The following is a 13,881-nucleotide window of genomic DNA, read 5'->3' as shown; positions in this document are numbered from 1 at the left end:
ATAAAAGATGAATCTGAACAAGAATTCAGAATAACAGTCATAAGACTCATAGCTAGGCTTAAAAAAAGCATAGAAGACACCAGAGAAACTCTTGCTGCAGAGATCAGCAGAACTTGTCAGGATGAAGCAAAAATGCTATAACTGAGATGTACAATAAACTAGATACAGTGACAGCAAGGATGGAAGAAGCAGAGGAGAGAATAGGTGAAATAGAAGATAAAATTATGGAAAAAATAAAGCTGGAAAAAAAGAGGGAAAGGAAATTACTAGATCATAAGGGGAGAAATAGAAAACTAAGTGATTCCATGAAACAAAACAATATCTGTATCATAGGAGCCCCAGAAAAAGAAGAGCCAGAAAAAGGGGCGGAAGATTTATTTGAACACATTATAGCTGAGAACTTCTGGGGAAAGAAACAGGTATCCAAGTCCAAAAGGCATAGAGATTGCCCTTCAAAATCAACAAAAACAGGACACCATGACATATCACAGTGAAACTAGCAAATTAAATAAATAAATAAAGAGAGAATTCTGAAAGCAGCTAGGGACAAAAGGTCTTTAACCTACAAGGGTAGACACATAAGGTTAGTAGCAGACCTCTCCACTTAAACTTGGCAGGCTAGAAAGGACTGGCAGGAAATATTCAATGTGCTGAATAGGAAAAATATGCAGCCAAGAATCCTTTATACAGCAAGGCTGTCATTCAGAATAGAAGGAGAGATAAAGACTTCCCCAAACAAACAAAAACTAAAGGAGATTGTGATCACTAAACCAGCCCTGCAAGAGATCCTAAGGGGGACTCTGTGAATCGAAAGCAGCAAAGACTACAAAGAACCAGAAAACATCACAACAAATATAAAATCTACAGATAAAAAATGTCACTAAATTAATATCTTTCAATAATCACTCTGAATGTGAATGGACTAAATGCCCCAATCAAAAGACATAGGGTATCAGATCGTTAAAAACAAACAAACAGACAAAAAACAAAGACAAAAACAAAAACAAAACAGATCCAATTACCAAGTATATGCTGCCTACAAGAGACGGATTTTAGACCTGAGGACACCTGAAGATTGAAAGTGAGGGGATGGAGAATCATCTATCATGCTAATGGACATCAAAAGAAAGCCAGAGTAGCCATACTTATATCAGAAAACTAGATTTTATTTTTTATTTTCTTACAATTTTTTAATGTTTATTTTTGATAGAGAGAGAGAGACAGAGCATGAGTGGGGGAGGGGGCAGAGAGAGAGGGAGACACAGATCCAAAACGGGCTCCAGGCTCTAAGCTGTCAGCACAGAGCCCGATGTAAGGCTTAAACTCATGAACCATGATATCGTGACTTGAGCTGAAGTCAGACGTTTAACTGACTGAGCCACCCAAGTGCCCCAAGACAAACTAGAGTTTAAAACAAAGATTGTAACAAGAGATGAAGAAGGGCATAATATCAGAATGAAGGGGTCTATCCAGCAAGAAGAACTAACAATTGTAAATATTTATGCCCCCAATGTGATTCCCAAATATATAAATCGATTAATCACAAACATAAACAAAACTATTAATAATAATACCATAATTGTAGGTGACTTTAATACTTCACTTATAGCAATGGACAGATCATTTAGGCAGAAAATCAACAAGGAAACAATGGCTCTGAATGACACATTGGACCAGATGGACATAATAGATATATTTAGAACATTTCATCCTAAAGCAGCAGAATACACATTCTTCTCAAGTGTACATGGGACAGTCTCCAAAATACATCACATATTGAGTCACAAAGCATCTTTCAATAGGTGAAAAAAGATTGAGATCATCCCGTGCGTATTTTCAGATCACAATGCCAGGAAACTTTAAATCAACCACAAGAAAAAATTTTGAAAGCCCCCAAATACATGGAGGTTAAAGAACATCCTACTAAATAATGAATGAGCTAACCAGGAAATTAAAGAAGAAATTAAAAATTACAGGGAAGCAAAGGAAAATGAAAACATGACAGGCCAAACCCTTTGGCATTCAAGCAAAGGCAGTCGTAAGAGGAAAAGACATTGCAGTTCAGGCCTATCTCAAGAAGCAAGAAAGATCCCAAATATACAACCTAACCTTACACCTAAGGGAGCTAACAAATGAACAGCAAATAAAGCCTAAAGCCAACAGAAGAAAAGAAATAACAAAGATTAGAGCAAAAACCAATGCTATCAAAACCAAAAATACAGTAGAACAGATCAATGAAATTAGGAGCTGTTTTTTTGAAAGAATAAATAAATTGATAAGCCCCTAGCCAGACTTCTCAAAAAGAGAGAGGACTCAAATAGATAAAATCACTAATGAAAGAGGAAGATCACAACCAATACCACAGAAATATAAACAATTATAAAATAATACTCTGAAAAATTATATGCACTGGAAAATCTTTAAGAAATGGACAAATTCCTAGACACACACTACCAAAACTCAAACAGGAAGAAATAGAAAATTTGAACAGACCCATAACTAGCAAAGATATTGAATCAGTTATCAAACACCTCCCAACAAATAAGAATCCTGAACCGGATAGTGTTCTACGGGAATTCTACCAGACATTTAAGCAGAGTTAATACCTATTCTCTCAAACCGTTTCAAGAAATAGAAATGGAAGGAAAGTTTCCAAACTCATTCTATGAAGCCAGCCTTACCTTGATTCCAAAACCAGACAAAGACCCCACTAAAAAGGAGAATTACAAACCAATATCTCTGATGAGGAAGGATGTAAAAATTGTCAAGATACTAGCAAATTGAATTCAATAGTACATTAAAAGATCATTCACCATGATCAAGTGGGATTTATTCCTGGATTGCATGCTGGTACAATATTAGCAAATCAATCAATATGATACACCACGTTAATAGAAGAAAAGTATAAGAACCATATAACCATGTCAATAGATGCATTCTTTCTTGATAAAAACCCTCAAGAAAGTTGGGATAGAAGGAACATGCCTTACCATCATAAAAGCCATATGTGAAAGCCCACAGCTAATATCATCCTTAATGAGGAAAAACAGCTTTCCCCCTAAGATCAGGAACATGGCAGGGATATACACTCTCACCACTCTTCTTCAACTTAGTGTTGGAAGTCTTAGCCTCAGAAGTCAGACAACAAAATGAAATAAAAGGCATCTAAATTGGCAAAGAAGAAGTGAAACTTTAGCTCTTTTCAGATGACATGATACTCTACATGGAAAACCTGAAAGACTCCACCAAAAAAACTGCTAGAGCTGATCCATGAATTCAGTAAAGTCATAGGATATAAAATCCATGTACAAAAATCGGTTGCATTCCTATACACCAATAGTGAAGCAACAGAAAGAGATATCAGGGAATTGATCCCATTTATAATTGCACCAAAAAACATAAAATACCTAGGAATAAACCTAACCAAAGAGGTAAAAGATCTGTATGCTGGAAACTATAGAAAGCTTATTAAAGAAACTGAAGAAGACACAAAGAAATGGAAAACATTCCATGCTCATGAATTGGTAAAACAAATATTGTTAAAATGTCAATACTACCCAAAGCTATCTATACATTCAATGCAAACCCTATCAAAATAACACCAGCATTCTTCACAGAGCTGGAATAAACAATCCTAAAATTTACATGGAACCAGAAAAGACCCTGAATAGCCAAAATAATGTTGAAGAAAAACAAAGCTGGAGGCATCAGAATCTCAGACTTTAAGCTGTAGTACAAAGCAATGATCATCAAGACAGTATGGTATGGGGCGCCTGGGTGGCTCAGTTGGTTGAGCATTTGACTTCGGCTCAGGTCATGGTCTCATGGTTTGTGGGTTCAAGACCTGCATCAGGCTGTGTGCTCACAGCTCAGAGCCTGGGGCCTGCTTCAGATTCTGTGTCTCCCTCTCTCTCTGCCCCTCCCTTGCTTTCACTCTCTCTGTCTCGCTTAAAAATAAATAAACATTAAAATATTTTTTAAAAAGACAGTACAGTAGGGGCACAAAAACAGACACATAGATCAATGGAATAGAATAGAGAACCCAGAAATGGACCCACAAATATATGGGGAACTAATGTTTGACAAAACAGGGAAGAGTATGTAATGTGAAAAAGACAATCTCTTTAGCAAATGGTGCTTGGAGAACTAGACAGCAACATGCAGAAGAATGAAATTGGACCACTTTCTTATACCATACACAAAAGTAAATTAAAAATGGATGAAAAACCTAAATTGAGACAGGAAACCATCAAAATCCTAGCCTACTAGGCTAAATAATTTTGTATGCCTACTAGGAGTTAAACTTATAAGAGGTACTTTTGAAAATATGTCTAGTGAATGAGAAAAGGACACATTTGAGAATATTTCTATGTAAACAATTAAGGCTGAATTATCTTCTTCATCCAGAAATATTGGAGTGTAAGCTGACATGAAAGTACATTCATATTTGATTGGTTATACTGCAGGAGATGGAAATTTGGGCTCTTGTATCTACTCTAAGTGGGTTTATCACAATGTGGAGAAGTTCTAAGTGCGAACATTCATAATTCAATAAGGTGATTTATAGAATGTTACATTTAGCTGATATGTAAGTGGTAAGTTTCCAGATTCCTGGGATCTTGGGTATTTCTGTTAATATTGTGCTATGGGAATTTTAATGCAGAGCAAGAAAGTACACTTGAGCTCCTACCCACCTTGGGAGACAGTGAATTTTGATCACTCAAGTCTCTTTCTTTGTATTACAAATATCCCAGGGCAAAGTTTAGGAAACTAGAATGCAAAAAAGTAAAATCCATTCCTGTGGCCCAAACATGTTCCATTGAGTAGCCTGTTCCACTGGATGGAATCTTTCTTGTGGTACTTAAATAATGAAGTGCTAGTGTCCTGGTTACACTACTATCAAGGGTGTAACCCTCTGAGACAGCTGGGCTTAGTCTCAGAAAGGCTTTCCCTTTCAGGTAAGGCTAATAATGGTAGATACCCCATGATGAGAGGGTGCTTTACCTCACTCAGAGTGCTGCCTTTCCCTTGGAATGTTGTCTTGCCTATTGGTAAGTAAGAGCTGTGTGGGTAAATATTAGCATTGCTATGGAAGCAGGGAGAGGCTGCTAGAAATCGGCATTATGATCCCCTGCCCTCAAGATATTATTTTATGAAAATTAACATATCTCCTACATGATTTTTATATACCATAAAAAAGATAGTGTGTAAACCTATTAAAACTAAAGTTGAAAAGACCTTATAAAAGAAGTGATGGGACAAACTGTACGCAATGTAAACTTGTCCTGCAAAAGCTTAAAAACATATATCAGGAAAACATATCATTTATTTTAAAGTAATAAACTAGATTTTTACAATTACATCATAAAACTTCAGTATGGTAAGAATTAAAGCATGAAAAGAAGCAACACATTTTTCCTATTTATTTACTTAGATTGCATACCTAGAATCTTCAGCTCAGCACTCGCAAAAATGGCTCCGTATTTATTTTCGGCCAAACACTGATACATTCCAGCATCTGTTTGATTCACATTGTGGATCATCAATACTCCATTAACCATCTCAATCCTATTCTGTAATAAAATAAAAATAAATAGATAAAGAAAATGAATAAATCATACAGATTTTGCAGTTACTCTCTTCTAGTCCGAGGGAAAGAAGCCTCCGATGAATGCAGTTGAACATTATTTGACAAGTTAATAACACAAATTTACTGTTCATTATTTTATGATAAAATGTCTTTTGTAAATTATAACTATTTCTTGGTCAAAAAAGACATCATAACAGTATTTTACTGTAGTTACTCTTAGGAGTTTTAGTTTCAGTTTTGTTTTTATACTGAGCAGTTTTTTTTTTTTTTTATATACTAGATCAGCCTATAAAATATAATCAGCAGATAATGCTTTTGATTGAGCTCATTTTACATAAGAAGAAGGGGTTCACATGTGGAAAAAATTGTGACTGTAGGAGCGCCTGGGTGGTGCAGTCGGTTAAGCGTCCGACTTCAGTCAGGTCACGATCTCGCGGTCCGTGAGTTCGAGCCCCGCGTCGGGCTCTGGGCTGATGGCTCAGAGCCTGGAGCCTGTTTCCGATTCTGTGTCTCCCTCTCTCTCTGCCCCTCCCCCGTTCATGCTCTGTCTCTCTCTGTCCCAAAAATAAATAAACGTTGAAAAAAAAAATAAAAAAAAATTGTGAGTGTAGACAAGTAAGATCAAAGTTAAAACCAGCCCAGGTCAAACGAAGAATCCTTTTGCTAGGAGCACCTGTGTGGCTCAGTTAAGTGTCTGACTTTGGCTTAGGTCATGATATTGTGGTTTGTGGGCTGAAGCCCTGCATCGGAATCCATGCTGGCAGTGTGGAGCCTGCTTAGGATTCTCTCTATCCCTCTCTCTGCCCTTCCCCTACTCACACTTTTTCTCCCTCTCAAAATAGATAAATAAACATAAAAATAAAAAAAGAATCCCTTTGTTATATTAATGTGATCAGAAGTTTACCTTTTCTCACTTCCTGACAAACTAAAACAAATAAAAAAACTGCCCTGCAACTGGATTCTGTACAAAATTATTGACCAAAAAATATAAACTCATTATCAGATAAAATTTAATATAGAACTCAGAAAACCGAGCATGGGCAAATTGAGGTCAACTGAAACCAAGAGCTCATTTCAACAACAAATTTGAAATTTAAAATGCTGTTAAGGTATCCTGTCTACTTAATGCCAAACAAATAATTCTTTCAATTTTAGTGATCAGTGGTTTACCTATCAACAGAGATGCCAAGTAAGTTTACATAATTTTCAAAATAAGCCCATTCACTTTGCAACAGTATTATCTGCCAGTGGAATTTAATTTACTGGGATGCTGAAAGAAAATATGACCAGCATAGTCTTTTCTCAAGGTTTATCTGGTATCCCCAGGAAATTAGAGAGAAAGAGACAATGAATCAATGACTCAGGATTCTCACACCCTCAGTTTTAATGGCTCTATAGTTATTTGTATTTCTGTATTCGTTTTCTGTAATTGTGTTTTGTTTTGGCCTAACCGGTTTTATAAGAGAATGTTGGAGCTGGATGGGACTGTGGGGATGATATGATCCAATCTCTTCATTTTATGAAGGAGCGAACTGAAGCCCAAAGAGGTGAATGACAGACAAGAGACCTCTTGGTAGTGGTAGGACCTGGGCATAATCTGTGTTCGGAATTTCAACCTCATATACCACCCTTCCATTTTTGGCCATAAATAGTGAACTATTCTCGCCTTGCCCTCCTTTCTGCAAAGGCCATACAAGGGAGTTGGCTAAAATTATTACCATCATTTTAAAACTAAACAGTAATTGATTTATTTTCAAATCCAGTACGTTTCAAAAATATGCAAAGTTACTAAAAAAAATATATAGTTTTTTAAATCCTATTAAGTAGGATGTCACAGAACCTGTCCAAGATACAGAAAGCTAGGATTCTATAATAGTCTCGTCTCTCACCAGATACATGATCTTGGACAAGTCACTTTACTTCTGGGACAAATTCCACCATCTGCAAAGTGACAGAACAAGCTAGATGATATCTAAAAGTCAGCTAGAGACAGCAATGAATCTATGATAATAATTGATATTTTCCCATGAATTTATAGGATCAAATAAAACAAACTAACAACATGTTCCTCAAAAATTAATCAGGTAATTAAAAAGAAAATTTTAGGGGCGCCTGGGTGGCTCAGTCAGTTAAGCGTCTGACTTCGGCTCAGGTCATGATCTCGCGGTTCGTGAGTTTGATCCCCGCGTCAGGCTCTATGCTGACAGCTTGGAGCCTGGAGCCTGTTTTGGATTCTGTGTCTCCCTCTTTCTCTGACCCTCCCCCATTCATGCTCTGTCTCTGTCTCAAAAATAAAAATAAACGTTAAAAAATTTATTTATAAATACATTTTATTTCTCACTTCACTACATTAGGAGGCATATAAGAAATGACTTTCAATAAGACAAAAGGAGGATAGTTTGTCATATCCTGTGTGAAATCCTGTTAAATTACACTGGAACAGATTAACAGTTACCAACAGTACCTGAGGCAAGAGGGACACTCCATTCTTCAGCCAACGGTATGTGGGTCGGGGTTTTCCAGTAGCCTTACATTCCCATCGGAGAGGGCTCCCACTGTCCAACTGAGTGTCATTCAGTTTTTCTACCCAGTGTGGATAAGCTGTAAGAGTTTAAGAATTAAAGAAGGATGACTTCATTTTTCAAACACTTTACCAAATTCAAAATTCATGTGGAAATATTACTTGCATTAATTTTTTTTATCAATTCACATAATTGTAGGTATTCAGAAGAAGCACAACATTGCATTGCACACAGAACTCTATTTCCTGTGTAAAAAGATATAGCAGTGATAATATTTTGATAATTTAAAACATTTTGTAAGCTAGGTCAAGTGTATCTTATTGTTTTACCCAACTTACAGCAAGTGGCTACAGTCTCCCCAAGGTATCAGAACTTGTTTAATAGGAAATCAAGTACTTAGAGGCATTCTTTTTTTCCAGACATTGAGGCAGCGTTAATGCAAGGTGATATAATACAAAAAGACCATTTATTGAATAATTGCTTTGCTTTTTTATTTTTGTTTTTTCTAAAATAAATTATATTGCGTAGGAAAAATAATTTATTAATTCAAATTTCTCTTGGTGTAAATTTTTTTATATATTTATTAACATTCTTCAAAACTTTTTAAAATCCTTTTTCAAAATTACAACAGAGAAAAACTAGTTTATCAAGAAAGAGATAATGTACTTGTTTACAACCTGTAAGACACAAAATAGTGTCTTTCCTCCATTGGATAATTTTTAAAATAAAACTACTAAAAACAAATGACTCTTTGTCCACAAAAACACTGAAAAAACTGAAACAATAGTTATAAATATTGAACAATTATTTTTCTCTAGCAAATTTTTTGGCATTAACCTATAACATATTTTACTTTGTGACAGTGAGGACTTTGATCACTGATTCATTCACTTCATACTATTTAGTCCTTTCTTGGTCTTAGAAGTTATTAAGGATATGGGAGCATCTATGTCATTTCTTTTTTAGGAGTTTATATTGTGGTAGAGGAAGTCTAACATCAATGCTATAGGATATGGTAGCACAAGAAAGGAAAGAAGATGTACTAAAGGAAACTGCACCTGAACACTAGAATAGTGGGTCTAAAGGGACAATAGTGGGTCCAAAACCTAAGCAGTTTAAAAGGGAGGAAACAGAGTGAGAAAGAACTCTCATTTATTAATTGCTAGTCCTAGACACTGAGCTACATTATCAATTAATCCTTGTTACATCGATCCTGAAAACAAACATCTAATTTTATGAATCAGGAAACTTTGGCTCAGAGAGGTTAAAAAAAAAAATTTACCCAAGGTCACACAATTAATAAGGCATAGAAACCACATTCAAAGTCAGATATTTCAGGGGTGCCTGGGTGGCGCAGTCGGTTAAGCGTCCGACTTCAGCCAGGTCACGATCTCGCGGTCCGTGAGTTCGAGCCCCGCGTCGGGCTCTGGGCTGATGGCTCGGAGCCTGGAGCCTGTTTCTGATTCTGTGTCTCCCTCTCTCTCTGCCCCTCCCCCGTTCATGCTCTGCCTCTCTCTGTCCCAAAAATAAATAAACGTTGAAAAAAAAAAAAAGTCAGATATTTCTGACTCCAGGCAGCATACAATTATTTCATTCTACTCTGGCACATTGAAAAATGAATTGGAAGCATTTATTGCATTCCTAGTGTGTTTTGCCTTCTCCTGATCTCTGAATGGGAATTTTGTTTTCAATAGCTCATTGGTCTTCTAGATAATGACTGTAAGGAGCCTTACTTTGGCATATTCAGAATTTGTAGGCCTTTGAACACATTCTGTGATCCAACATCAACATCCGATACAATATCATCAGCCTAGGAGCTATCAAGCAAAAATCTTGCCATGGTGAGCTTCAAATATTAGCTTTCATGACTTTCATGCCTGTCTTTTAAAATGAGTCCCTTTTTAGTTATCTCTCATGCATGCTAAAAATGCTGATAGGAATGGTAAGATACAAAAGTATCATTAAACTCTACTTTCTCATTGGGGCTTTCTGTAAACTTTACTATCCTGCTTTGCCAGTCTACTTCATACTATTCATGATCCTTGTAATCCAAGCACACAGGTTTACTGTCTCCTAAGAACACCCTGCATCTTCCTCAAATTGTTAAATCCACCTGGAATGTTCTACTTTTCTTCTTTGTCTCTTTTAATTCTAATAATTCAAGTTTGAGTCTAAATCATATAAGGTTTCCTTTTTTTAATTTTATTTTTTATTTTTTTAAATTTACATCCAAATTAGTTAGCATATAGTGCAACAATGATATCAGGAGTAGATTCCTTAGTGCACCTTACCCATTTAGCCCACCCCCCTCCACACAACCCCTCTAGTAACCCTCAATTTGTTCTCCATATTTATGAATCTCTTCTGTTTTGTCCCCCTCCCTGTTTTTATATTATTTTTGTTTCCCTTCACTTATGTTCATCTGTTTTGTCTCTTAAAGTCCTCATATGAGTGAAGTCATATGATTTTTGTCTTTCTCTGACTGACTAATTTCACTTAGCATAATACCCTCCAGTTCCATCCATGTAGTTGCAAATGGCAAGATTTCATTCTTTTTGATTGCCGCGTAATACTCTGTCGTTATGTATATATACCATATATATATTTATATATATGTATACCATATGTATACCATATATACCATATGTATGTGTGTGTGTGTGTATATATATATCTCATCTTGTTTATCCATTCAGCTTAACAGAATGCTTGATAGGAAAAATAACAAAACGAAACAAAGCAAATCTTTGTCTTGGAAAAGCTTAATAATCAAATTGTAGACATTGGAAGGCATTAAAATTTGTGAGGGCACTCTCCAGAGATCTTTTAAAAATAAGGAAATCTATAATACTACACTACAATGAAAATAAAATTCTATTCCTTATTGGATATTTGGGGAAATTATTAGTTGTGGGGCACATGATACATATTTAAACTCATAGATCACATATCTTTATATAATATTTTTCTCTACACAAAGTACCTCCTGTTGAGATCTCCTTGCATATAAAACTGCTTAAAATTGTTTTAATTTCCTTCCTTCCTTCCTCTTTTCCTCCTATCCTCCTTACTTCTTTCTTCTTTTTGTTTTTTCTTTGTTTCTTTTCATCTTAATTGAGAACTTTAACAAATAGGGTTCAATTTATGTTGGAAATATAAAGACTAAAAATTTGTGTGACTAGTAAATTTGTGTGACTAGTCTTTGATTAATCATCAGAAGTTAAAAGACATAGAAATAATCAAAGAAATTATTTCACCTATAAAACTACCATATGTTATAAAAAAAGACATATTTAATAGAATACATATGTAGTTTTTTTCTAAGTTTCAATTGTTATTTTTTCAATTTATTCAATTATGTTTTTTTGTAGTTTAATTTTTTTTTAATTTCATGAGTATTGTTATTCGAATGTATTGGTTAAATAACACCTGTAAGTTTACCTTTATTTTTATTATTTTAGTACCATGGACTTTTTGTTGTGTTATTTGTTGCATTATGTTTACAATATAGATCTTTTTTTAAAATTACTATTATTTTTTTTGAGAGCGAGGGGGAGAGCATTGAGGAGGGACAGAGAGAGAGAGAGGGAGAGACAGAACCCCAAGCAGACTCCACACTGTCAGTGCAGAACCTGACATGGGGCTTGATGTCACACACTGTGAGATTATGAACTGAGCTGAAATCAAGAGTCAGAGGCTTAACCAACTGAGTCACCCAAGGACCCCTACAGAGTCTTAATTATAAATACCGTGTGGCTTAAATTTATGCCCACCACCTATGTTGGCACTCATTTTGTAATGATTTGACCAAAAACAACAACAACAACAAAAACAGAGACTAGAAAGGTTGTCTTAAAACCTTGGCTCATCCATTGAGCTAAACAACTAAGTGAACATGTAAAACATTCCCATAATTACACTTTCATGAAGACAGTGAGAACACAAGAAAAACTATATGTTTTCAGTACTCAGTGAATATTGACCATTTAGGTTAAAGTGTCAGCCTCTACTTTTTTCATTGGTTGAAGATCAGGTTACAGAACTTCCAACAAAAATCCATTCTCCTAAAAGGAGAACATTCCAAATACAAACCATGGATACAGTGAAATATTCATGCATCATGCTATTCTGTATCAACTGTCAGGAGGAAATGCTAGCCAAGATCCTTAAATTCTACAGAGTTTCAGGGGTGAGGAGAAAAGCCCTTATGTCAAAGGCAACAGATTTAAAAGTACAAATTGGGTGACTATGTAATAACCAAGACAGTGTCTGGAAGTGAAATAGAGCTTTTTGTTATTGTCCCAGTGCTACAGACATAAACTGGAACTATTTGGGCAAAATCAGGAGCAGTGTAGAAAAACTACCCTAAGAATGGGCTACAGTGAAAGGCCAAATTCTTCCAAGATACCTTCCCAAACTGTCAGATGTTATATACCAGAGTAGCCAGCTAGCCCAGTTTCTTTTTCTAGTCAATAATCTTAATTATTCTCTATTCAAAATGATGCATGTTTTGGGAAGGTCTGTCCTTACCTGGCTGGCCTGCATTGTACATCTAATTGTGCATGACAAGGAGAGTTCACAGTTTGTTTCTTAGTAGTACACTCTTACCAGAAGGTAAACCAGTAATATTGAGTGAAATCAATTTTATTTCTTTTTTCTTGGAAATAATCATTACTACTATGAATCAAGTAGCTGGAATGGAGAGAGGTACAATGGAGTAGTGCCATGTGGGAGGTTCTGTCCTGTACTGTAAATCTAATTATAACTTAGGTGTGGGCCAATTTTCACCACCCAGAAAGATTTGGAAATTTTCCCAAATTGCCTTAAGAGTAACAGTCTCTCCTTGCATTTCTTTGTGTGGTTTTGAGTGACAATGCTCTGGTTGAACACTTGTCTTTCAGTATCAGATTTTTATTTGTAGAGAGAAACTGGTATAACTTCACACTTTGGAGTATAAACCAACATAATGTATTTGAATGTTAATTATTGTTCATTGGGGTACAGAAGCAAGAATTTTTACCCCTATGGCTACACAGTTGACCTAATGATGTAGTAAGAAATTGTGAACAGTTTGCTTTGTGAGTTTCATCAAACTATAATACCCATGGCCTAAATAAACAAACCAGTGCTAGTGCTTCAATCTTACAAACTTCTAAATGGCTCTATGTTTTTCTTCAGGATGCTTTCCCCTGTTTAGCCTTTAAAGAAAGGCTTAAAGATATCCTTTGGAAAGCTTTCTCTGATTCATCCCAGTAGATGCAGTAGAATCTGCTCCCACAATCCTTTGCACATGCCTTTATCACTGCAGACAACATGCTCTGTTCTAATGTGGAGTTTGCATTTCATCTAATCTGGTGGACCACGAATTCCTTCAAAGTTCTACTGCTAGTATGTAGAGCAATAATAGGCTTTTAATAAACATTAATTGAATAAATGAATGAATGAAATATGTATGGTAGAGTAATAAGGTTGGACTACTGAATTCCTAAAGGAGTTATTAGAGATCAAGAAAGAAAAATCAGTTTAAATTCAGATATTAATCTTTCAAACTGTTCTTTAAGAGTTCCTTTGCAGGGCCGTAAGCTTTTTAGGTGAATGGATCTTGAGATACAGTGACAGTTGTAGTTGTTTGGTGGGTTCAGCCAAATAGGCAATTTGGATAGTTTTATATTGAAAGCATTTGAATTTTCTTATATCAATGTTCTAGATTATAGTGTTCCTCTTTGTGTGCATGTGTGTGTGGTTGTGTGTGTGTGTGTGTGTGTGTGT

General features: G+C 35.6%; 1 protein-coding gene across 3 annotated transcripts in view; it reads right to left on the bottom strand.

Annotated features, from left to right (window-relative positions):
- CNTN5 (contactin 5) overlaps positions 1-13,881 on the bottom strand; it is a 1,407,026-nt gene that overhangs the window by 318,938 nt on the left and 1,074,207 nt on the right. For all 3 annotated transcript variants that reach the window (XM_040489700.1, XM_040489698.1, XM_040489699.1), the window contains 2 exons: positions 8,055-8,191; positions 5,444-5,573 (listed from right to left, as the gene is read on the bottom strand). In XM_040489700.1, coding sequence (XP_040345634.1) covers positions 5,444-5,573; positions 8,055-8,191 — 267 coding nt within the window. The remainder of the gene's footprint in view (positions 1-5,443; positions 5,574-8,054; positions 8,192-13,881) is intronic.

The sequence above is a fragment of the Herpailurus yagouaroundi genome, unplaced genomic scaffold (assembly GCF_014898765.1).
Source record: "Herpailurus yagouaroundi ecotype Mexico unplaced genomic scaffold, PumYag 180, whole genome shotgun sequence".
Lineage (NCBI taxonomy): Eukaryota > Metazoa > Chordata > Mammalia > Carnivora > Felidae > Herpailurus > Herpailurus yagouaroundi.
Note: the sequence above shows the minus strand (reverse complement) of the source record. Positions and strands in the feature narration are given on the sequence as shown.